The following is a 27826-nucleotide window of genomic DNA, read 5'->3' as shown; positions in this document are numbered from 1 at the left end:
CTCGCGCTTCTTTGTTCTCTTAACAGTCGCAACATCAGTAAAACAAAAAAACAAGTCAAACATCTTCATTCTCTCAGACCAGAGCAACTCATCGACGCTTGATTGTTCATCAAAGCGTTTGACTGTAATAACCTGAGCTTGTGATGTTTGAGGCGTTTGTGAGCTTCACGACAGCTGTCCGCTCAATTCATACGACCGCCGCTGATTTCTGAGTTTTACCAGTTGCGTTCTGTTTGTTTTGGCTTGTCCTTGCAGGTTTAAAGGACTTTTTAGAAGCTTATTTTTAGATTTAATTGAAGAACAATTCATTAATGTGCTAATGATCTGATTTCTGTCTCTTTAAACAGGTAAAACAGAGCGAGCATCGTATTCTTACGGACGGGACTCCAACATTCACGGCTGTCAGGTAAGAGACTCTCTCAGATGAGAATTACTGTAAGAAATGCAGAACAGTTTGAGACATTATTGAGATCTCTTCTGAAACTCTCTCTCTCTCTCTCTCTCTATATATATATATATAATATGTTGATATATGAGATTAAAAGCCATAGAAATGAAAAAAGCCTCCAATGAAATTTGCATTTTTCTAGTTAAGGTCATTTTCTTCGGCTACAAATGGCTCTTTATGAGGATGTTCTTTCCAAAATTATTTTATTTAGTATTTAGTATTTATTAATTATTTATTTAGTCATCGCAAATTATCCAAAAACTGCATAACATGTATATATGCAATATTTTCCTTCTTATATATTAATACATAAAAAAAAAAATTATTTATTCATTTAAAACATTTTAAAAAAATAAGTGCAATAAGTTTAATAAATATAAAATATCTATTTTTGTTGTGTGTGTGTGTGTGTGTATATATATATATATATATATATATAATCTTAAAAATCTTAAGATCATTTTTGATTTTATTTTTATTTTTTTTTTAAAGGAAAACAGTTCGTAATGTCATTGTTGGGTTATTTGTGGCGCTGGTAGTTGTTCTGTGTTTCTTCATGTGAAATACATTGTAAATGTGCTGTTTGAAGTGAATGGCAGCTGCTGGAGTTTCTGTAGTGGAATAAATAAATAAACAGGCGGTTTGTTTGCATTGCAGCCGGTACCGTTAGCAGATGGCCTCTGTTAAAGCACATATATGAATTCCTGCAGATCACCGTGTGTGTGTGTGTGTGTGTGTGTGTGTATACAATCTCTCACCAGCCCATCGTGTTTATATTAAGAGACATATGGATGTTCAAACGGCAGATACAACATCAAGAATAGACCTGTTTTGATTCAGCTGCTCCATGCTGCATTCATTTAGTTCACTTTTTAGAGTCTACTATTTTGATTTCATGTTTGTCATCTTCACCAAACAAAATTAGTTATGTATGTATGTATGTATGCATGCACTTAAGTATTTAGCTATTTATTATCATCTATAAAAAGACATATTTTTTTATTTGTTAAAATCTCAAATAACAAATAAATGTAATAGTATTTTTTTTTATATATAATCAAAAATACTATATATATATATATATGTGTGTGTGTGTGTGTGTGTGTATATATATATATAAAATTTAAGTATAATTAAATACATTTTTAATATGTATTTTTCATATGTATGTTAAATGATACTTGTACTAAGTACTAAGTTTTTATACTAAGTTATTCTGTTGTTCTGGCTGATTAAGTCAAAAGTAGTTTCTTTGGTTTCTCGATCAAACGGATCCATGTTCTGAAAGCATCACTGCGTTTCACTCTTCAGAAAGTCAAATGACTGACTTCCAGTGACTCACACTTTTAGTGAGAAAGTATTTTAACATCCAGAAAATGACATGCTTCATGTTGAAGTCAGAAGAATGGCAGTCATGGAGACACTCCTAATTAATCCAGCATGCAAATGCAGTCTGAGGTGATGTGATTGGTGTAAAAATGTAAGCAGTTGAGGTCCGTGAGTTTGTGGAAAGTTTTCTCACTCGTTGGGTTTGTGGGTCGCCGGCAGGGTCTTCAGAACTGCTGCTCGTGCTCAAATTAATCTTTCTTGACAGTTTACAAGACGAAGCCATCAAAGTACGGCAGACTGACGGGATGTGAGTGACACAACAGTGTAACGCATCCGACAGCGTTTGTGTAGCTTTAAAATCCTGCGCCACTTGGAATTCTGGGGATGGTGGGGGAATTATATGCAGAAACCTTAAGATGAAATTCCCCCTCGATAGGACTGTGAGACGATCCTCATCTGCCTTCATCAGCTCATAACGCTCTCATTTATCTCAAAGTGATGTTTAAAGCAGTCATCAGTATTATATTGCTTATATTCTTCGGATGAGACGTTAAACCGAGGTCCTGTCTCTCTGTGGTCATTAAAAATCCCAGGATGTCTTTCGAAAAGAGTAGAGGTGCGACCTCGGCATCCTGGCCAAATTCACCCATTGGCCTCTGACCATCATGGCCTCCTAACAATCCCCATATCTGCTGATTGGCTTCAATTACTTGGTCTCCTCTCCACCAATAAGCTGGTGTGTGATGGGCGTTCTGGCGCACTATGGTGGATGCTGCACACTGGTGGTGGATGAGGAGACCCCCCACAACGTAAAGCGCTTTGAGTGCCTAGAAAAGCACTATATAAATGTAAGGAATTATTATTATTATTATTATATGTGACCCTGGACCACAAAACCAGTCTTAAGTGTCAAAATTGTGATTTGAATAAACAAGCTTTCCGTTGATGTATGGTTTGTTAGGATCGGACAATATTTGGCTGAGATACAACTATTTGAAAATCTGGAATCTGAGGGTGCAAAAAAATCTAAATATTGAGAAAATCGCCTTTAAAGTTGTCCAAATGAAGTTCTTAGCAATGCATATTACTAATCAAAAATGAAATTTTGATATATTTACGGTAAGAAATTTACAAAATAGCTTCATAGAACATGATCTTTACTTAATATCCTAATGATTTTTGGCATAAAAGAAAAATCTATAATTTTGACACATACAATGTATTTTTGGCTATTGCTACAAATATACCCCAGCGACTTAAGACTGGTTTTGTGGTCCAGGGTCACATATAAGGGTTAATAATTCATTCTGAATATTGCACAACCCTAAAAATGTAAATAATATATTTTTTAAATAAATTAATAAATTAATTAATGATAGGGGATTTGTGAATAAAATACTTATTGTCTTTGACACTTTCTTCATTTCTTTTCTTTTATTTTTGGTTTTTAATGTTGTGCTTCCTTCAGAATTTAATTGTTAATGCCTTTCAAATTGCAGTGCAATTTCTGAATTTAAAAGAAAAAAAAAGAAAAGCAAAGCAAAGAAATATTAACTTTCTTTATTATTACTTTATTCCAGTTGAATTCCCGAATCTGAACTGATGTTACAAACAGGATGTAAGGAAGTCAAATGTAAAGAAATTCAAATATCGGTTATTTTTGACTATAGATCACTCTTATAGTGATTTCCTAGCACACAAGCTTGACGGCGGTGAGTTTTGCATGGAGACGCTTCATCCACAAGCTCTTCAGATGCCAAACTCTCACTCCTCTCATTGCTGTCAGAGATTCTGAATGTGAGATGATCCTCTGATGGTCAGACTCGTTTCCTCGTACCTGACTGGACAGATCTGACCTCTGACCCCAGCGTGACCTTGAGGTGTTCCTCCTAACGGATGCACACTAGCTAGGGGAGATGTTTGCAGTGCTTTGGGTCACGACACACACACTCACACACATTCAGTGAGGTCTGGAGGGCAGACGGGAAGACCAGAGCTAATCCTGAAAACTGAGCCGCTGCCAGAAACAAAAATTACACGTCACAGCCGAGAGAGAGAGAGTGTGTGTGTGTGGGTGTGTGTACTTGTTTATGCTACATTGTGTTGACCAAATTTCCCTTCAAGGATAGTAAAACCTGAAATTTTTGACATTGTGGGGACTGATTAAATGATTAAATGACACAAAAAATGATTAAAAATTATATTTGTCCGAAAGTGTAAGAATGCAAACAGGTTTTCTGTAAGGGGTAGGTTAGGGTTTAGTTTAGTTTAGTTTAAGTTAAGTATTAGGGTTAATATTTTATTCTGAATGGCACACAACCCTAAATATGAAATAAAACATTTTATATATTTTTTTTAATAATAATTTAATTTATTTAATTTAATTTTGTTTTATTTTATTTTTAGGGTTGTGCATCATTCAGAATTGAATTAATAATATTTTTTAAATTCCAATTCAGTTCCCAAAATTGAATTGAGGTTGCATACATGATGGAGAATTGTGATTCAAATTTGAATGTAAGGAAGTGGAATTAGAAAAATTAGAATTAGAATTTAGAAAAAACCTCTCATTTTTAACAATAAATCAAAGTTGCTTAAAACACATATTGAATGTTGTCTTGATAAAGAAAAAAGCGGAAAAATATGTTTTAAAAGTTTGTAGGCTTTCGGTTTCGCTTTCACATTACCTGTTGAATTTATTTGAATTATAATTCAGTAAATTCTTCTTCCTGTCCAATTCAGCTTCCTGTAGGTGTAGCCATAGCAATTCAATTCACATCGAAAGTGAATAAATTCAGTGAAGTCTGAAGGAAATAAAACACCTAGCAACCAGAGCACCCTAGCAACTGCATGGCAACATTGTAACATTTTAACATTTTGAGCACATTAGTAACAGCACAGGCTAGCACTGTCTCTCTGCTGAAAACCTAGTTTATTAATCTAATGGTGGGAAAGAACACTCACACACACACAGGGGCTCAGCTGGTCGTGTGCTGTAATATAACACGTAAAAATAATAATGGCTAGAAATTATGTACAGAGTCGACATGAATTATTACCATGTGATTGTTTATTGTGTGTGTGGATGTAAGTGAGTTACAGTGTGAATATGAGTTTACAGCAACACAAATAAACATATCACACACACACACACACACACACACACACACACAGCAGTGTAGAAGTAAAGATGGCGATTGGACTCATGGGTCACATGACAATGTCATTTACGCAATGTGTGTGTGTGAGAGAGAGAAAGTACAGCTGCAGCTGATATGGAAACATCTGTGTGTGTGTGTGTGTGTGTGTGTGTGTTGGTGAGAGAGAGAGAGTTTGTGATGCATTAGTCTGCTGTGGAAACATCTTAGGAATGTGTGTGTGTGTGTGTGTGTGTGTGTGTTTCCGTTTCCTGTGCAGGATTTCAGACTGTGATTGTGTTACTGGTTTGGGGTGAAGGCTACACACACACACTCACACACATCTGTCCACTTGTTTCTCTTCATGCGTGAACACTGCTATTTGTTGGCTGACGGTGTTGACCAACCAGAAGATAAAATGAATTGCAAATATATTGCATTGTATTTTTATAAAATAGTAAATAACTAGATTTTAAGGTAATATTTCAACGATTTAACAAAGCTTTCAGTTAAAGTTCACATGACATGCAGGTAAACAAATAAAATATTTAGTCTTTTTTAGTAAGTGGAATGCTTTGTTTTTTATTTTACATTTATTTTAATTTTTCAGTAATTTTACATAGAAAATAGTTAATCTTTTTGATGTTTTATTTAAATTTTTTATTTTAAAATGATTTATTTCAATTTTATTTGTGTAATTTAATCATTTTTTATCATCATTTTTATTCAATTGTATCGTCTCATTTAGATTTTCATTTTAAAATTATGTACTTTAACTTTAAATTTTAATTATTTAATTTAAATATTAGCTTCTCATTAACTCATTTAGATTTATTTTTTTATTATTATTTTTGTCATTTTATTTTTATGAATTCATTAACTTCGTCAATTCATTTTGATTGTTTTGATTTAAAAATTTTTATTTTTATAAAATTTTTATGAATTCTTTAATTGATTACTATTATTTATGTTAATTTTACATTTTAATGATTTCATTAATTATTAGCTTCTCATTAACTCATTTTGCATTCATGTTAAATTATGTATTCATTTTTAATTTTTATAAATTCAATAATTCTCATAAACTCATTTTGCTTTTTATTTTCAAATTATTATTATTGTTTTTCGTAGCACATTTATTTTATTTCTAATCACATTTCCCACAATGATAATTCAAAGTACTTTACATAAAAATTATTTTCAATAATTATAAAATAAATACAACATATGTACAAAAAGAAAAAATAGCAATAAAAGCAAAAAAAATAAAAATAATAATAATTAAAAATTTACTTAAGGGCCTGGTTTCACAGATAGGGCTTAGACTAAGCCAGGATTAGGCCATAGTTCAATTAGGACATTTAAGTAATTTTTATAAACATGCTTAGAAAAAACATCACTGGGGTGCATCCTGAGATAAAACAAAGGCACTGATATATTTTAAGATCAGTCTTACATTTTAGTCTAGGACTAGGCTTAAGCCTTGGCTGTGAAACCGGGGGGAAATGTTTTAAAACAGTTAAGAATAAAATATGGTTTTAGTTAACTATAATAACCCTGGAAGACGTTTACACTCATGAAGCGTCCAGGTTGTTTTTGACGTGATTCTCGCATCGTTCGCTCTGTTTGGCTTTCTGTAACATTCACGACTCGTTTATGATTTGATGTTTAACTCAAGATATTTTTTCTTTGAAAAAGCGGTGATTTACACTTATGCATGCAGCATGTGTGTGTGTGACGACTCCTCGTGTCTCTCTGATATTTAGCTGCTTGTCTGCTCGAGTACTTTTCTCCTTGTTGCACGTCAAAGTGTTAATTGCCCCTTGTTAAAAGCCCCGCTGTAAAAAGGCCCGTGTGTGTCTCTTCACCTGCCGTCTCTTTGCATCCAATTCCTCTTCCTGTGCTAAAGCTCCGCTAGGTGACGAGAGCCAGAAATCAGTGTGAGGACTCTCACACACACACACACACACACACGCTGCCGGTTATTTTGAGACTCCGCTAACATCACCTCCACTTTAATGGGTTTACAAATATTCATTTATCCCGGCATTTACCTATTCATTGCGTTTGAGCGCACAGATAAAAGGCTGTGGATGTCTGAGGACGAGTGTGTGATGGAGGCGAGAGTGAGACGCAGATGCAGACAGGATGAGGAGAGGTGTAGATTTCCTCTCTCCTTCCTCCGTTTGCGAGGTGTTTGTCTCCGAGTGTGAAGCGCTCGTCTTTTGACTGTGGAGCGCACACAGACGGTGTGTGTCCTGAGCACAGAGGATTGTGGGATAGGCCACATCATTGATGATTTGAGGGAAAGTGCTGGATGGTTCTGTCTTCAGGTGTGTGAAGAGTCATGTGTTATTGCTCAGAAGTGTCTCTTTCAGAGCTCTAGAGATTTTTGGCCATTTGGGATTGAATACTAGCATACTGCATACTGCATATTATATACTGTTTAAAAGATGATATAGTATACAGCAATACACTTTTCAAGAAGTATTGTTACACTGTTGTCACATGACCTCACTGCATAGCATTTTAATCAATAATAATATATTACATTATACAATTATTATGTGCACATATGATATATATATATATATATATATATATTAGAGTATGAAATATATACAAAATTTTCTCTATAAAATTATTATTGTTATTATTATATAAAATGTATCAATTATATATACTACCTTTTGGAATTTTTTTATAATTATGGGATAAGTTTTATTTATTATTTTATGTATTACTGTAATAGTATTTATTATTATTATTATTATTAATATGTGTGCTTATAATAAATAATATAATACATTTATAATTGATGTATTCACTACCGCTTGGAATAATTATATTGTATAATTATGTATTTATTATCATTTTTTCATCATTATCATGATGATGATGGTTAAGATATATTTATAATTTATATATACACAACACCATTTGGAATCATATTTAGAATAATGTATTTATTTATTCTTCCTTTTTTATCGGTTTATTATTATTATTATTATTATTGTTGTTGTTGTTGTTGTTGTAACATATGTGATTAATGTAGCATTTTTATATACACTTCCATTTGGAATAATAAAGATGTTTTTGAAAGTCTCTTCTGTTCATCAAGGCTGCATTTGTTTGATCAAAAATACAATACAAATACATATATTTTAATATGTAAGTTATTTCTGTGATGCAAAGCTGAATTTTCAGCCATATTGAGATCTGATCCAGTCTGACTTCAGGATCTTGAGAAGTGTTTTAAACACTATGCAGTGTGCAGTCGGCTAGTATTTCATTCTGAGGATGATGATGATGATGATGAAATGTTCACACTGCTCTGGAATGCCATCACACACACACACACACATACACACACATTCGCTCAGCACTGAGTAATGAGGCAGTGATGAGTGCATCCCGCAGCGCAGAGGTCAGAGGTCAGAGAACTGTCTCAGCTGCTGCCGAGGAGCAGTGATGACACAGCAGAGTGTGTGTGTGTGTGTGTGTGTGTGTGTGTGTGTGTGGTTGTGTGTGTGGTGAACCAATCCACCTTTACGCACACAGTCCGAGCTAAATCCCCCACCGTTATTTCCCAAAACACACACACACACACACGCACGCACGCACATGTGTCAGAGCTCTGCAGGAGGAAACTGATGCATGTGAGCGTCTCCTCCAGCCATTAATTATCAGAACACAGAACAGCACACCTGTACACACATGCTGATGCTGAAACACACACACACACACACTCACACACACACACACACACACACATATTCTCAGATGCCTCATGAGTTCAGGTGTCATATACGGTGTCTGTCAGTCTGTAACACACCAAAATTATAGATGAATACGGCTGTTAATGCATCATTTAAGTTCCTCTGCAGCTTGGGTGACCAGATTTCTCATGAAATAAATAAGGGACGGGTGGGCAATATGATCACAATATGAGAAATGTTATATAAACGCAAATTACAAACCATAAAACAAATACAATAGAGATACAATTTAAATACAAACTCATTTTTCAAATACAGTAGGTTTATTTAACAAGTATACATTCATACAACATCTTTTGTTGTTTGATTAACATTCTTCACCCACCTGTTTACGTTCACTCAAGTCACAACCGACTGTATTTATGTGAGATACTCCACACGATGGATATTTTGACAACTGTGCGTATTTGACCGTTGATATCACACGCTGTCTGAGAGAACTGGGATTGCTTCAGTTGTGTCATTCAGCGTGATTCCACCTAACTATCCCACCTTCACTTACTGCAAGTTAATCCATAGCAGATTCTGATTGGATGGTAATATATTAACTCAAATGTATACAGTCTGTATATATACTGTATATACACTGCCACTCAAAAGTTTGGGATCAGTAATATTTTAAATATTTTTTAAGGGAGTCTCTTCTTCTCGTCAAGGCTGTATTTATTCGATCAAAAATACAGAAAAAACAGTAATATTGTGAAATCTTATTGCAATTTCTAATATTGGTTTCCTATTTTAATATACCTCAAAATAGAATTTATTTCTGTGACGCAGCGCTGAATTTTCAGCATCATTACTCCAGTCTTTAGTGTCACATGATCCTTCAGAAATCATGCTAATATGCTGATTTATTATGAGTGTTGAAACTGTTGTGCTGCTTCATATTGTTTTTTGGAAACTGTGATACGTTTTTCTTTGATTCTTTGATGAATACAAAGTTAAAAAGAACAGCATTTGTTCAAAATAGAAATCTTTTCTAACAATATAAGTCTTTACCATGACTTTTTATTCATTTAACACATCCCTCCTGAATAAAAGTATTAATTTCTTAAAAGACAAAAGAAGAAAGAAAAATTGCTGACGGTTTCCAGCAACGATTATAAATCAGCATATTAGAATGATTTCTGAAGGATCATGTGACACTGAAGACTGGAGTAATGATGCTGAAAATTCAGCTTTGATCACAGAAATAAATTATATTTTAAAGTATATTAAAGTAGAAAACTGTTATTTTAAATTGCAATAATATTTCACAAAATAACAGTATTTTTGATCAAATAGATACAGCCTTGATGAGCAGAAGAAACTCCTTTAAAAATCATTAAAAATCTTACTGACCTCAAATTTTTGAGTGGCAGTGTATATACAGTCAAACCAAAACTTATTCAGACACCAGATATAATTTTTGATATTTTTTTTACTAGCGGGTGCAGGACACTATAGTTCATTTATGTAAGCGAGGAGAGCAAAATAAAGTAAACTGTGACATATTATACTCTAATTCTTCATACAGTGGACTATCAGTAAAACTGATAAAAATTTGGGAGCAAATATTATTCAGACACTTTGACCTGAGCATGTTTTGCGTAAGTGTTTTTCTTTAATATGACCTTTTTATATCACAGACTGAACAAAACGAAGCATTGCTTGGTGATTGTTTGAGCTAAATTGGTTTTATCTAATTGTGTGCTTACATTTAACAGCTATTCAGCCCAATTCATTACATACCTTTCTATCAAAGTTATCTGACATTATCAAGATGAATTTGTTCTGACACAGTTTCACTCTTGAGTTCTTGTCATATTTTATTACCATTTTCTAAACAATAATGAATAAACTGTGATAAAGTGAGAAATGTTGAAGGTGTCTGAATAAATTTTGCTTTGACTGTATATATATATATATATATATATATATATATATATATATATATATAAAATATTTTTAATTAATATATTTTAGATATGTTTTATATTATATTATACTTTATTTATTTTTGGAGATTACAGAATTTACAGTTCTAGGTGAACTATCCCTTTAATTGTGATGTTTATCACTCTTTCTTTGATCATCTATTCACGCTGAAAGAGGGTACATTGAACAATGTTTCAGTGTGGTTTTGGACTCCATTGACTTTTTTTATTATATTTATATTGTTTATTATATCATTATATTTTTATCTGTGTTCTGTGGAAGAAATAAAGTCCTTCAGGTTGGGAATGACACAAGTACAAGTAAATGATGACGGAATGATAATCTTTGGCTGAACTACTCAACTTCAGTATCCAGTGTGCTTCGTTTCACTGCGCATTTGGGCAGATGCGGAGCAGTAATGCTGTGTGCTTTTCTGAACGTAAGTAAGAAAGACTCTTTAAAGTGGATGCTGATGACGGTGTGGTGGTTTCTCCCGCGGTGCTGCTGTCTGCACTCATTAGCTTCAGGTTTGATCTCTCTCGGTCGCTGGGAAGGAGAGATTTCTGATGTTCTCTGGGTTTGGCTGGAGTTTAACGGCGGGGTGGGCCTCGTCTACGGTGGCCTGCCGCGGCCAAATCTCATGGGCGTCTGAGGGCCGCGGGTCCGAGGGGAACGGGCCCCCCGTGGGTCCGCCAGACCTGCAGACCGCGGGCCATTTAGCATGGACCGACCCGAGGAGATGGATGCTCGCGGGGGTCCTCATTCATCTGCTTCAGGCCTCCTGCTCTTTTTAGCCTCCCTGCTTCCCTCTGCACTCCTTCTTTCACACGACCAACATCCATCTCACTGCTGTGCTTCTCTGTCTCCTCCTTTCTCCCCAGAAAGTTTTATTGCTCAGAGGTTCTCTTTCATTTCTCAAGAGACTGAGATATTAAAGTACGTTTGTTAAGAAGTTCATTAGGAGTATTAAAACAGACTTCAGTGAGTCGCTAGTTGTCATCCGGGAAGAATCTAGAGCTATAAAACTTTGCTCATATCATCTGATGAGAAATTAAATTATGAGTTCATTTTGGGGAAAGTTACTTTCAAAATGAATGCATTACAATATTGCATTGCTCCCTAAAAAAGTAACTAATTACGTTACTTAGATACTTTTTATGGAAAGTAATGCGTTACGTTGCATTTGAGTTACTTTTTAAATCTGGGCAGGGTTTGCTTGTTTGTTTTTAATATAAAAAAGTTCTTCTTTTACAAATGTAAAAGCCCTTTCACAACAAAAGTGAAATGAAAGAGCCTCAGGCTGAAGGAAATGTAAATTCACGCTCAGACAAATCACATGAAGAATATGACGCAGGAGAAGAAAGTTCAACGCTATTCAGCAATAACACAAATGAAACACAAATGTGTAATTTTTGCTCGTTATTATGGTTGAATTGGATCATCGAAGGTCAGTAGCAAAGATGTTGGTTAATAAATGGGATTAAATACTTAAGTGATATTTGTCTTATCTAACATATTTAATTACTGCATATTTTTTAGTTATTTTATAGTTTGCATTTGACTTTTTATTAATTTTGAGGAACACTGTTTTTGTGCAGGTGAGATGAGTAAATACACGTTCATATTTAGTCTAGAACTACAGTAAGATCGTTTTCACACACAACGCTCTGCACTTACTCCTGATTTCTCTCAACATGGCAACACAAGAGCTGTCAGTCAATACATGAGAAACACAGTCACTGGAGTTACTTATTTGAAAAACTAACTCAGGTACTTCCTTCTAAATTAAAAAGGAATACATTACTTTACTAGTTACTTAAAAAAGTAATCTGATTACTTGAGACCTTTTCTAAAATTCTACACAGAATGAGATTACAAGAGATGAGTTATGATGATTTTAGATGCAAAGTATTTAGTTTCTTTTTGATCTCATTGCTCCCCCCAAGACGTATTTGAGGTCTCAAAGAGATTTTATTTGTAATTTTTTTGAGATAGATAGTTACACAATTTCATTTTGAGATTCATTATATATTGCAGATATCTTAGCAAGTGTGAGCTTAGTGTGAGACGTTGTTGAGATCTCATCTGAAGCTCTAGGAGACACAAGTGAGATTACTGAAGTCTTTATCTGAACTGAGCTGAATGATGCTTCATTTCTGTTTATTTTCTTTTTAAACTCATTGTGGTTCAGGAGAAACTTTTGAGACATTAAAGAGATCTCATTTGTGATGTTTATGAGAAATGTTTACATTAATATATTGATTGCCGACTTTGATATCTTGGCTAGTGTGAGTTTAGAGTGAGATCTCTTCTGTGAGATTACAAGGGTCTTGCATTTGATAAACAAACAGCTCAATCTCAGTTTAATCTCGTTTTAATCTCGCTGAGTTCCAGGAGAAACATTTTCAATAATGAAGAGATCTTATGTTTTTTTTTTTAAATGCTATAAGGATGTTTTTTCTGTACATGATTTGATTTAGGTTTTTGATTGTAAACTTTGGTATTTTTGCAAATGAGACGCTTGATTGCTGTTGAATGTTTTTTTAATCTCATTGCTGTCTACCATCTGAGACAGTAAAGCCATCTCCTTAGTGACTTTTTTTTTTAATTCAATGAGGATATTCATCTGCACATAATTAGATTTTTGTTTTTGGTTGCAGAGTTTGGTGTCTTTGCAAATGCTGTATGAGTTTAGTGTGAGACGTTGCTGGGATCGGTGAGATTACAGAGAAGCATTGAGAAGCATGACATTTTAATCTCTTTTTGATTTTATTGTGTTCTAGGAGAAACATCTGAGATCTCATTTGTGATTTTTTTTGGTATATAATGATGAGAAATATGAGGTTAGTGTAAAGATTACTAGTCATGAGGAATGGCACTTAATCTCTGTTTAATCTCGTTTTAATCTCTTTGTGGTTGAGGAGAAACATTTGAGACATTAAAGAGATCATTTTTAAAGTCCTATAAGGATATTTTATCTGTACATAATTTGCTTTTTATTTTTGATCACAGATTTTGGTATTTTTGCAGATATGAGCTTAATTTGAGACACTTGTTGAATCTTGTTGAACATTGTTGAATCTGTTTTTAATCTCATTGCATTCTACAAGAAGCATTTGAGACATAGAGATCTCATTTGTGATTTTTCTTTTCCGGTAAGGATGTTTTGTCTGTGTGTAATTAGATTTTTAATTTTGGTTGCTAACTTTGTTTGCATGAGTTTAGTGTGAGACGTTTTCGAGATCTCTTCTGTGAGATTACTGGGGTTGTATTATCTCTTTTTAATCGCATTGCATTCTAGGAGAAACATTTAAGAAATGAAAAAGATCTCATTTGTGCTTTTCTTTTAACCCTATAATGATGAACTTTGATATCTTTGCAAATATGAGCGTAGTGTGAGACATCGCCGAGATCTCTTCTGTGAGATTTTTCTCATGGTTCTTAATTTCCGTTTGATCTCTTTTTAATCTCGTTGCATTCTACAAGAAGCGTTTGAGACATTTTTTTTTTTTTTCCAGTAAAGATATTTTGTCTGTGCATTATTAGATTTTTAATTTTGGTTCCAAACTTTATGTTTGCATGAGTTCAGTGTGAAACATGGTCAAGATCTCTTGTAAAATACGAGATTACTGGGGTTGTTTGGTCTCTTTTTAATCTCGTTGCATTCTCGGAGAAGCTTTTGAGATATTCCTCTCTCTTTCTCCTCTTTTGTCCCGCATTTTTGTTTGTTGCACTTTTCCAATTACGTTAATGTCTTCTCGGTTTCTCGCAATCATCATTTGGTGGCCAGGCAAGCATGCGCCTGCTGTTATTAATGCGGCCCGGTAATCCTTCACGGGCGTCTTCAGGTGTGTGTCATTTATCTTTGTTAATATTTCCTCTGGATGCCAGCTGGGTACCCGTGCCAGCCGGCTCCCAAACTGGGCATGAGACTCGGCATGCGGATCGCGCCGGGCCGGCTCTTTTCCTCCGTAGTTGCGAGGCAACGGCGCTTGGGAGAAAGCGTCCATCCCGCTGAAAATGAGACACTTTTGTTTTAGCGTCCCCCCTCCTGCAAAAAAACCCTCCTTAACTGTGAGAGGGGGCGACTTATTTAAGACAAGGACTCTTTTGTTTTAGCCTGTGAAAGGCGGCAGACCCCGCTCTCCTCCGCGGGGAAGCCTGCGACCAGGGGCCGCCGCGTAATTGGCCTATTTAGCTTGTTTTGCATGTGAATGCGGCTCTAGTCAAGCATCGCTAAGTCTGTTGTGAGAGCTGCCGTCATTTGAATTCAGCTCAGCGCAAACATTCTCCCTACTTTATCACTTCCTCTAATGAGCCCGGCCCGGGATGTTACCCCCCGAGTGTCCCTAAAAAGTTTGGGAGGAAGTTTACGTTACGTCTCGCGCCCGGGGCTCGCGCTCTTTCCCGGATCGGACTTCCGAACATCCACTGTCCTTTCAGCTAGCTTTCTTTTTGGAATGAGGGAACGAGCTCTCGTTAGCTGGGCTTGATTAGCAGAACAGTGTTAACTGAGAACAGGGTAATGATGGGAAGAGTTTGTGCGGGGTAAGTGTGCTCGCTTCGGATCTTCGCTGGGTCACACACACTCGCAGGGATGCTGGATTGATGGATGATCTTCCTGAATTTACATATTTGGAAAAGCTTGGCTCTAATTATGAAGGTTAAATTGTATTTTTAATTGTTTCCACTTTTATAATCCCAATTAAAGGCATTTTGTTTACCTGTTTTTTAAATCTTGTGTGCTTTAATGCAACATCACTTTTTTTAAGCAAATTTTATGACATTCCAAGCACGTTTTTGTATATTTCTGTCATTATTTTTGATGTAATTATGAAGGTCAAATTGTCTTTCAAATGTCATAACTTTTATAATCCTAATTAAAGGCCTATTTTGACTTTTTTTCTAAATATTTTGTGCTTTAATGCAACATTGCATCACGTTTTAGCAAAAACTTTCAAGCATCTGTTTGTATATTTCTGCAATTTTTTGATGAAATTATGAAGGTCAAATGGTCTTTTAAACATCACAACTTTTATAATCCAAATTAAAGGCCTTTATTTGAATTTTTTTAAATATTGTATGCTTTGCTGCAATGTTGCATCACTTTTTTTTTTTTTTACAAATTTTTTATGAAATTATGAAGGTCAAATTGTCCTTTTAGATGTAGGAACTTTTATAATTGCAATTAAAGGCATTTGTACTTTTTTAAATATTGCAGTACTTTCAAGCATCTGTTTATATATTTCTGTCATTTTTTGATGTAACCGAAGGTCAAATTGTCTTTTAAACAAAACAATTTTTATATTTCAAATTAAAGGCCTTTATTTGAATTTTTCTGAAGTATGGTTTGCTTTAATGCAACATTACATCACCTTTTTGGCAAAAAATATGAAATATCTTTTTGTACATTTCTTTTATTTTTAATGAAATTTTAATAAAAGCTTTTTTTTATCACGAAATTGACATTTCAAGCATCTGTTTGTATATAGCTGCCATTTGTTGATCAAACTGTGGCTTTAATTATGAAGGTCAAATTGTCTTTTAAATATCACAATTTTAAAAATCCTGATTAAAGCCTTGGTAAAAAAATATTGTGTGCTTTAGTACAACATTGCATCATTTTTAGCGCAAAATATGCCATTTCAAGCATCTGTTTGTATGTTTCTGTCATTTTTTTTTTTTGTTGATGAAATCATCAGCTCATCACAGACACTTTATTCTGGAGAAGTTTCACAGATGATGAAAGGAAAACACTGTGGCACAGCAAACATATTTATTTATTTTCTGATTTTTTATTAGTTGTGCAGCATTTAATCTAGCTTCAGAATTTCAATGTATTCTAAACCAGTTACTTAATATCTGTGTAATGATATATTTTGTGTTTCTTTGACAAACACTGCAGTCGATGTCTTGAGAATGTTACGAAGCGCTCTGATGTTTTCTCTTCGAGTGTCTGCTTGTGTTTAACTTGAGGAATGTGTGGCATCTTTCTATTTTTTAATTTAATCGTGCGTTTTAACCTAATCGAGTGTCTCTAATGTGTCTGTCCGCTTGTGTTTGTGTCCAGTCGAGTCTCATGGGAGGCGAGGTGGGGATGGTCAGTCCGGAGACGGTGTCTCCCACCAAACTGGGCTCACAGTATTACCAGCATTACGCAGGAAACCCGCGCCGACGACCCCTTCACAGCGACTCCATGGGTGAGCCTTCATCACCACCATCATCATCATCAACCGCTTTATTCACTCTAAAAAAGCTGCTTTATTCTTAAAGTCCTTGCGTTTGTTTCGTCATGTCAGGATCTTCAAGAACACGTTTTAATTTGTTATTTTTTAATCTCTTCTGTCAAATAAAAAAGAGGCTTGCAGTGATTATTGATTTTCTCTCTTTTTGTGCATTCAAAGACCTTTATTTGTGTTCCTAACAATGCATCAACCCTCAGGCCTTGAGGTGCCAACCTTCAATAGGTGTCAACCTTCAGGGCAAATCGCACGCTTTTATTTCTGTCAGAAACAGACACACACTGTCTATCACTTGCTAAACTATGTTTTGTTGCATTTAAATGCAACTTCGATCATCATTTGCTCAATCAGTCATGTTAAATATCTTGTCTGTCTTTGTGTTTTTTTAGAAGTCCAGACGAAGAAGGTTCGGAAAGTTCCTCCCGGATTGCCCTCATCAGTAAGTCAGTGTTTTATGCACGAGCGTTTTTTCACCTGAAGCGCTTCTGTCAGTCGCACAAAGCATGTTAAAGGCTTTAACTCTGCAGTCAAAAGGCAGCGAGGCCGCACAATAGCGTGTGAGTGTGTATTGTGTGTCGCGTGAGGCCCGGTTAATGACGCTGGAATGTCCAAACGCGGCTCTGTGTCGGAGCAGACGCCCCGCGGGACGTCCGGACCGTATTGTGCTGTAGTTCTTTAAGAGGCAGGACCGAGAGAGCCGCGGTATAATGGAGTCCTGATGGGACGCTGTGGTCTCTGTGAAGGTGATCGCGGCCGATTCCCGCGCAGGTCCGGCGTGTGTCGTTCCAGCGCAGGTGTTTCTGACACGGGAAACACTTTGAGCCTCATGTGACTCATTAATGCCACATACGGCACGACACACGCCTGTGTTTGAGATGCGAATACCATTAGACATGCTTAGTGTGTGTGTGTTAGTGGAAATCGGCTTTCAGTGCCCTTCAGTGTTTGAGAGAATTTGTGATGACATCAGACTTTTAGAGACCAGTTCATTTTGAATAATTTATTTTATTTAATTATTTAATAATAAAAAAAAATTTTTTTGCTATTTTTTTATTATTAAATATTGTAAATAGTTTTTTGCAAATACTAAGTTATTTACATCATATAATTATTATTTACATAAATTATAATTAAATGTAAACAATAATAACTGTTCTTCTTTTTCTTATTATTATTATTTATGAATAATCATTATTGTTTACAATTAGTTATTATTATTATTAATTTAAATAATAAATAATTGGTATATGATGATAATGTTAAATTATAGTATAGTATGATTTCAAGATGACAAACATTTGAGACATTTTCTCAGCAGTCAGTGGAATTACTGTTTACTAATTTATCTGCACACATTATTAATTTAGTACTATTAACATTTTATGAAATCCATTTAGAAATCTGTTCCCTTTATTTGTAAAATGTGCAAAATTGTTTTTGTAAATCCAGAAATGATTTGGCACAAATACAAACATTTCATATTTATACTTTAAATTTAGCAAATGATGTGTGTGTTATATTAATTCAAATTCTTGCTGTGCAGTTTTCAGATGTTAGTAAATGTGTTAAAGCAGCTCTGTGGTGCTTTTGGTTTCACACATGATAATAGAAATATTTCTGAAGGATTTTCCTTTAACTGGTGTGTGCTGAGTGAATGTCAATGCACAGGATCTTTGTTCATGCTGAGCAGACGGCTGTTGAGTTTCTGCATTTGTTGGGTTTGTGGTTCATTATGTGCTCCTCAGTTCGTCCGATTCGTTCTGTGTGTTTCTGTCGCTCGGTTTGTTCAGTAAAAGACCAGAAGCTTTAGAGTAAAAATAAACGTGCTGAAGGAAAAAATGCAGAACTGAACGAGACATTTTAGAAATGATGATTTCTGTGGATTAATGTCACAGCTGTTTCTGATTTCACTAAATCATATGTGAAAGAACTGTGAACGAATGGTGTTATTGCTACATAAATCATTGATTATTTGATTTTATGATGTTGTTTTATACTGTACAAAAATGTCTTTCTTAACTCAATGTTTTGCACGAGAAAGCTTATGTTTTGCATGATTTTCACATGATCTGGTTGTGTTTCATTCGCTCAGATGTTTCTATATCAGAACGTTCTCCCGTTTCTGCTCGTCTGCGCTCACATCGGATTGTTTAAAGTATACAGCGTTAATTAAATTAAGTTTGGTCTAGCAGAATGCTCAGTTGGGACGTGATCTCTCCGGCACGGATCCATTTGCTGAGCTTTTCCTCCCCCTTCAGGCCTTAAACGGCACTGCGGCGTGAGTTCAGGCCCGTCCGACTGACGCTCCTTCAGCTTTTGCGGCTTAACTCACTGTAGCTTTCTTTAAATATCAAGTCTGATTTGAAAATGCATTTTTAGGCGTAATAATTCATCGCTCGCGTCTGTTGATTTGCGCCGGACGGAGTGTTTCACTGAGAGCGAGTGTGGAGTGTTATGGACGGATGCTGGAGTGTTTGTGGTGATGTTGTTGTTTTATAAAGATGAATCGTCCGTCTGCGTGTTTTAATAAGCCGGAACAGCGCAGGTTTATGGCAGTAAACACACTTTAGTGTTTTTTAATTGTGCTCTTGTGGTTTCCGCTGCCATGTGAGAGCATATGCCCCACAATGACATCTACAGACAATAGAGCCGTATGAGACCAGAGCCGGAGTGTGTGTGTGTGTGTGTGTGTGTGTGTGTGAACTTCATTCACATGCGGTGAGTTTGTTCATGTGGTGTTTTAATTTGAACAGGTTACACATGCTACCCTGTCATGTTCATCATAACATTATCAAACTGATTTCATTATATCATTTGATATGATGTCATATTTCGAAGTTTTAATTCTGTGCATTAGCTTTTAACTTTATGGTCATTGTTTAAAGCAAGTGTCATTCGAGTCATTTTCCCTGCAAATTCATTAATATTTCTATTAATGTACATCAATATTTATTCTAATCTAAATGTATTTACACATATGAAAGGGTGAATCTGATGAAAACATATTTTTCTAAATAAAACATACATTTTCATATTCAAAAGAAATAAAAAAGACATTATATTTTGCATTATGAAAACAATGCCTGTTTTTAGGATGAAAATTATTTTCATGACCATTACATGTTTTGCTTTTCAGGAATTAATTCTTTGCTTTTCCTTTTCAATCAAAATTCTCATTTGATTGTCATTCGTGTACTTTAACGATTGTTTAAAATTTCAGTTAATTAAAAATAAATAATAAATGAATGCATAATATTTATTTCTATAAACTATATAAATATATATTAATTAGGCAGAACAAGAAATACTACCATGATCTATACATTTTTTACAATTAAAATAATATTTGAATATGTTAATATGTAGTTTCTGTGCATTTCAGTAATGTGAATTTAAGGTGAAAATTGTTGCAATGCTGAAAAATGCAATAGTAAAATGAGAATTTTTTTTTTTTATTATTATTATCACTAGTAGTATTTTTTTAGTTAGATGTAAATTCTCTTTTTATTGTTTTTGAGGTGAAATATGGATAGGACATGTTCTTGACAGGTTTTGTGAGATTCACCATAAGAAGGTAATTGAAAGTATCAGATTTCATGTGATTTTAGCTGTTCACGTTGCAAAATACAGATTTATGTGAGGAATATGTGTCTTTAGTTTCACTGGACATCAGCAAGCACAAAAAAAAACACCAACATCAGCCACTGAAACACAAGTGAAGCTGGTTTGTGTTGCTGATGCTCTTGTTGAAGGCAACGATGAGAACGAGAGTGATGGAGGGGGGGGTTCAGGTGGGTCTCCATGGCGACGGGTTGAGTGACAGGTAGCGGACGGAGCAGTGTGCAGACGGAGGTAAGACTTTGGCCGCGGCCCAAAACTCAGCGAAAGAAAGAAACAGCCTCCCGCACCAGCTGTCGACAGCGTTTTTGTTGGAACCCGAGTGTGAGAACCCTGTTTAAAGCCGACCGAGTGTGTGTGTGTGTGTGTGTGTGTGTATGTGTGTGTGAACCCTGCAGAACCTCGCCGTTTTGGACTACATCTTAATGAACATGTGCTTGATTTCCTGTGTGAGATTTGTGAAATATTAGTGAACAATCGAGTGTCATTTGCTAGTTTCCTGCAGCTATGTTCCAGTGACACAGATGAAGTCTATTTCATGATCATAAAGAATTTAAAAAGGGGAAATTACTAATTTCAGCATGATCTCGTAACTTTAATTAGTGTTTGAGACTCGTAAAGGAATAATTCAGACAAAAATGAACATTCTGTCATCATTTACTAACCCTCAAAACCCTTGTGACCTTCTTTCTTCTGTAGAACACAATAGGAGATATTTATCAGAATGTGAACGCTGCTCTTTTCCATATAGTGTTTATGGATGTGAATAGAGGCTTTAAAAATGACAACAATCACAATAATCAGTTCATCTTGACTCATGTGCTATACTACAGGTCAGTTCCTCAGACAAAATCATCATACAACTTCTGAATAGTAATTTCAGTATATTTTCCATATAATGAGAGCAGATGGAAATGGATGCATTTGAGCTCCAAACACGACAACAACAACAACAAAAAAAAAGCCAAAAAAAGTAGCATTATCATATTCCATATGTCTTATGCAGTGCTTCTTTTCTTTTTTTTCTTTTTTTTTGGACTTGAAATATAGTGAAATATATTTTCCATATAGCGAATATGGATGTGAATGGAGGCATTTGAGCTCCGAAATAGGGAAAAAAGTATCATAATTATCATATGAGTTCAGCAGTATTAAATGGACATCTTTTATAATGATTTTATGGTGCTCTTTTGTCATTTTAAATCTCAAATGCCTCCATTCATATGCATTTTCATTAAATGGAAAAGAGTGGCATTGACATTCTAAGAAATGTCTATTTTTGCACTCCACAGATGAGAGAAACTCATATAGTTTTGGATCAACATTGAGGGTGAATAAATGATGACGGTATGATCATTTTCAGGTGAACTGTCACTTTAAAAGTGTGTATGTGAATTTTTGTGTTTCAGAGCTGTTGCGTTTGGTTTTCAGACTCCGATATGTCAGGGAAATGGAAAAATGGTTGTGTAAATGTGTAAATAAACTCCCCCCGATTCACCTGTCAGCCCATCCAGGAAAGAGAAGCAGAGAGAATGTAGCAGTAAATGATCTCATGGTGGGTTTTTTTTAGTTCTTTTTTTAAGCGATGTGGAAAGAAATAACAGAAACAGCTGCGTGTGTCTGGCTGCGGCCCAGCGGAGAAAAATCCTCCGTATGAAATAAACGGTCCGATTTCATTCAGTCCTGCCAAAAAAGCAAGACGTGAACATATCGGAGCCACGTCCCCGCGTCCCTTCGTTTGGTGAGGAAAAAGGCCAGCGCCATGTTTCTGAAAGGTTTCTGTGTCGTCTATAAATAGAGATTTGTTTTTTGAGGCGCAGTCACGGACAGCTGGATTTCTTCTCTCGAGATCTTTAACGGAGAAAAATATTCACGATTTTCTCCACCATAACACAACAACACACCTGCTGACAGAGAGACGTTCACAGTCTCGTTTTGCTTTCTTAAAATGTTCGCAGATTTGCAAGATAGCACATATTAAGTTTGCATTTGCAAAAGTCAGAGAATATGTTTTAGTTGCATGGATATCCTAATATTTTTACTTGCACGATTATTCTATACTATTTTTTACTTGCATTTATATTTTAAGATTTTTATTTGCATATATATTCTAATTTTTACTTAAGGGAATTTTTCTCGCAGCTCTCTGATGCAGCTATAAACTCAACATCTCAATATGAACTTTATATGTCGACCACATTCATTTTATGCAGTTATTGCTTCATTTGTATCTATTTTTTATTCCTCCTCAGAAATTTGAGAATACTGTAACTAAAATCTTCATTACTTCTGAGCTTTGAAAGAGACACCTCTGAGCAATATTATTTTCCTCTGTCTGTCATCAAATTCTTTCCACATTCTCGTCCTCAGTTTTTCCTCGTCCTCATCCCTCCATCCTCTCCTCCAGCACAGCATCTGTTTCTCTCTTCACCTCCGCGGCAGCCATTTCATGTTGATGTCTTGAGCGGCGCTCGATGCTTCGGCCCTGTTTGTTTGCGCTGTTTACAGAGAACTTTTGTTTGGTGCCGTCGGCTCAGATAAAGCCCGTCTCTCTCTCTCTCTCTCTCTCTCTCTCTCTCTCTCTCAGACGTTCCCAACATTCCTGTCAGGAAATATTTGGCTGGAAACAGCAGAAAGAATCAAACTGCACATCCATGAGAGCAGATGCATTCATGTTTGCAGATCACCGATATGACTGTTTCTGATTTTGTTTTGTATAATGACAATATTTGTTTCTGAGAAGTTTTACAAATATATTTCTTAAAAAATAGATTCTTATTGAGCATTTACAGGTGTGTGTTTATCTGTATTTTTTGATCATAAATCATCCAGCTGGAATTTAAAGAGTTGAAACTCTGTTTTATAATCATATTTCTAATACATTTTTCGAAGTGGATGTTAATGGAGGCATTTGAGCTTCAAAAATGACAAAAAAGTGCCATAAAATCAAACTCTGTTTTAATATCCTATTTTTATCCTATGAATCTCAACACCTCTGAAATTTTGTTTTTGTTTTGAATGTTCGTCATGAAAATCAACTTCTTTTAGGTGCTTTCGGGTTTTCCTAAAATTTGACTTCTGATTTCTGCTTTTTATTGCGATGAAACATGAATCATGTGTTGACTTTTAAAAAAAAATTAACTTGAAATATAGAACTTAACATCTAAGTAATGAAACTATTTTTAGTTCACACTCCACTTCTCAATTCTGATTGGATGATTCACATTCTAATGTTGATAAACACACTTCTGACTTACATTCGATATTAATGGAACAACACACATGCAAATAGAATATGATGACACAAATAAACATACATTTCAGCAGTCAAACTAGGAAAATTGTGTGTGTGTGTGTGTGTGTGTGTGTGTGTGTGTGTGTGTGTGTGTGTTATATCTCAGATGAGATCCAGGAGAGAATTATATGAACCAGGTCCAGTGGACTGTGTGTTTTCCATTGAGCAATGCACAGAGGAAATGAAGTCAGTTTCCTGTGTGTGTGTGTGTGTGTGTGTGTGTGTGATCTCAGCTCCAGCTTCAGAACCGAGGTGGAATGCTCTCCGCACATCTCTGCCAAATCACTGTCCGTTTCTGCACATTTATTTCTATGTGGAACAGAATTAGGGTTGATTTTGCTCAGAAATGTCATGATTGATTTTAAGGTGATGATGTGCCTGTTAATTGGCTGAAAACACGGTTTTTAAAACATCAATCCATTTTGGACAAATTTATCCATGTTAAAGTGTGTTTTATTACCCAGTGGGTTTAGATTCAGCAGGAACAGATGAGCGTGTATGTGTGTGTGTGTGTGTATGTGTGTGTGTGTGTGTGTGTGTCCATATACTGCACAGATGAAATGCATTTTGTGTTTTGCATTGTATTTGATCTCATCTGCTGTTTTCTCATAACAATGAGGTATAATATTATAGTAATATTCTGGCTTAAATACAATTTACAACATGGCAACAAAATTGACAGAAATGACCTGAATTCATCAGTGCTCTTTAAAAAAAAAATAAAGATCCTTAAAATATTGTACATAATAATATTTAACCTTGAATGTTCTTTTCAAGCTCTTTTATATGCATGGATATTTTAATATGTTTTACTTTCATGGATATTCTGTTATTTTTTTACTAGCATGAATGAATATTGAATTTTTTAAATTGTATTAATAATATTTTAAATATTCTTTTTTTCTAATTCCATGAATATTCTTTTTTTCTTGCATTAATATTCTGATATTTTTATTTGCATGAATATTCTCATATTATTTACTTGCAAGAATATTCTAATATTTTTTTACTGGCATGGATTTTCCCATTTTTTACTTGCAGCAATATTCGTTTATTTTTATTTGCATGAATATTCTAATATTTTTTACTTGCATGGATTTTCCCATTTTTTACTTGCAGCAATATTCGTTTATTTTTATTTGCATGAATATTCTAATATTTTTTTACTTGCATGAATATTTTTTTTTTTTATCTCTGATGCAGCTGTAAACTCGTGTTTTGACTCAGAGCAGACAGGTAATGTATTTAGTCTTGTTTTTGCCCTATTTTATTTGTCTGGGGCATGGAGCTGCAGAGGAGGACACTGCCCCAGGTGTCCCAGCATGCACTGGGGGAGAGCGGGGCCAAAACTGCTGACAGCCGCAGCTGTAGAGAGAGAAAGAGTTCATATCAGCTAAACCCCAAACCCATGAGCACCATCTCCCCTCATGTCTGGAGCTGCATCAGCTAATGAATGCTGGGAAACCGACCTACTGTTAATATAGAGCGACCTCACAGACCTCATGCTATTGCTCAGATGATGCTCTTTTGGAGCTCAGGAGACTTAATTGAAGTATCAGCTTTGCCTCCAGTGTTGTACCTTTAATTTCTCAGGAAACAGACACAAATGAGTCAGTGGTTCATTTGACGAGAAGTCAATATTGAGAGCTCTGATTTTTGATTGCACAGTTGGAGACATTGTTTTTATCAATTTTAACATTTTTTATTTTTGTTATAATTGTCATAATCTCATCATAATAATTTTCACTTACACATTATCTCATAATTGACTTTTTATTTAAATTTATCTCATATTTATCACTTACTGTCTCATAATTTTGACTTGTGTTGTGATTTTGACATTCTAATAGTTATGACTTATCTCATAATTGTGACTTTAGTATCTCATAATTTCCGCTTTTTATCTAATTATCATCAGTTAGTATCTCATAATTTGGACATATGCCATGATTTAGATTTTCCATACTTTTTGCTCATTTGTCTCATAATTATGACTTCAGTGTCCTTTGACTTTTTATCTCATAATTATGATTTAATTAAATATTATTTTTGTGGTGAAAATGGTCTTCCATACCGATTCAGTCTTCATTTTTTTTTCTTAATTTCACCTCTTTGCTGTTTATGAGAAACAGTTGAGACGAGATCTCATTGGTGTTTTTTCTCTGGCTTGTTTGGAGTATTGAAGCGGCTCATAATGAGCTTGAACTGTAACAGCAGAGAGAGAGAGACAGCTCTGTGTAACAGGAAGGACACATGGCTGCTGGCGAGCACCAGAGCAGCACCAATCAAAGTGTGTCGTTTGGTGTTACTCTGAATGCATTCCCCCCACGTACAGCGAGCCAAGAGCCAAAAGAGGCCTGCTTCACCACGACCCAGCATCCCCGCCACCCGCTGGCACGGGTTCAGAGGAGCCGCTCGTGGGGGAAGGTCTGTGAACGCAACGCTCGTCTGCTGAAGCCTTTCATACAGTCACTCCTGCTTCTGTCTGATTTGACTCATATCCTTTATATATAAAATATATGAGTCAAACTAAATCTGTCCTATTCCAAAAAAAACCCCCAGAAAAGTCACCAATAACCTATGAAAACACCTCATAAACAGCAAAGGAATGAAGTAAAGAACAAATGGAGAGTGAGTCTGTATGTATGGAAGCCCATTTTCACAACATAAGAAAAGAATGCCATGCTTATAACAATATTTCAAATAATTTAATAATGATAAAATTATTACAGTCATAATTATGACACAATTTGAAATTATGAGTTAATAAGTTATAAATATGACAAATAAAGTCAGAATCATGACATACTGTAAGTACAAGGTCAAAATTATTATTAAAAAGTCATAATTGTGACAAATGTTCTGACATAAAAAGTCATAATTATGAGATACTAAATCATTTATATGAGATAAAGTCATAATTATGAGATACTAAATCATTTATATGAGATAAAAAGTCTTGACATACTGTAAGTCAAATTATGATAAAAATGAACGATTCTAAAAAAAAAAAAAAAAAAAAAAGGTGACAAAATGTTAAAATATGAGATACTAAGACATAACTATCACATGTAAAGTCAAAATCATGACAGGTCTGACAAAAATGTTAAATTATGAGATACTAAATCATAATTGAGAAGTCATAATTATTATTTTTTAAAAGTCAAGTCAATCATGACATACTGTAAGTTGAATTATGATAAAATGTCAAGAATATGATAAAAAATTATGAGATACTAAGACATAATTATGTGAAGTCAAAATCAAGACATTAGTGAAAAATATATAAAGACAAAAGTTCTGACATAAAAGTCAAAATTATGAGATACTAAATCATAATTATGATATAAAAAGTCAAATTTTGGCAAACAAATAAACTGACAGAAAGTCAAAAATGTCACAATAATGACATAAAGTAGATTTATGAGGTAAAGTCAATTGTGACAAATGAGCTAAAAAGTCAAAATTATGACATACTAAGTTTGTTTATGTCTCATTGTTGAACTGTTAAATGCATATCAGTCATCTGCTGCTTTAAAGCTCAACTAACTACCCATTTATTCTCGGTTTGAACGTGTTTGTGTTTCTGCTCGCATCCCATAATGCCTTGCACATGCCGAGGCTGATGTCGGGCAGGTAGCAGATGTTAGCGGCCCTTTAACCAGATCCAGAGTCTGAGAATGAGCGCGCGTGACGCTGTGATGTCCTGAGGCTGTGACGGCCGTGGCCCATCTGCACGGACTCACAAAACACAGATACCTCATTAAACAGCCACATTCAGGACATCATTTAGACGCTTGCGTTCATAAAGACTATATCATACAACACGCAAAGCCTATTTGAGAAGCAACAGGCTGTGAAAAGGAGGAACTTCAAGTTGGCGAAGTTTCTTTCTCCCGTTTTTGTGCTTTTTTTATTTTCAAATGTTCTGTTTGTGCCGAAATCACAGAATCACCATAAGGGCTGCTTTGCATTTTTAATTTAGTAACTAACATATGAATACATTTGCATATTAATTAGTTGCAGATTAAATCATGCATACATAATTGCCTCCTTACTGT

At 34.9% G+C, this 27826-nt stretch overlaps 1 protein-coding gene across 6 annotated transcripts in view; it reads left to right on the top strand.

Annotated features, from left to right (window-relative positions):
• LOC131529434 (transcription factor 4-like) overlaps window positions 1-27826 on the top strand; it is a 177017-nt gene that overhangs the window by 87685 nt on the left and 61506 nt on the right. For all 6 annotated transcript variants that reach the window (XM_058759168.1, XM_058759169.1, XM_058759166.1 and 3 more), the window contains 3 exons: window positions 348-406; window positions 16681-16810; window positions 17242-17291. In XM_058759168.1, the coding sequence (XP_058615151.1) occupies window positions 348-406; window positions 16681-16810; window positions 17242-17291 (239 nt within the window). The remainder of the gene's footprint in view (window positions 1-347; window positions 407-16680; window positions 16811-17241; window positions 17292-27826) is intronic.

Source organism: Onychostoma macrolepis, chromosome 21, assembly GCF_012432095.1.
Source record: "Onychostoma macrolepis isolate SWU-2019 chromosome 21, ASM1243209v1, whole genome shotgun sequence".
Classification (NCBI taxonomy): Eukaryota; Metazoa; Chordata; class Actinopteri; order Cypriniformes; family Cyprinidae; genus Onychostoma; species Onychostoma macrolepis.
The sequence above is the reverse complement of the archived record's forward strand: the minus strand, read 5'-3'. Positions and strand labels throughout refer to the sequence as shown.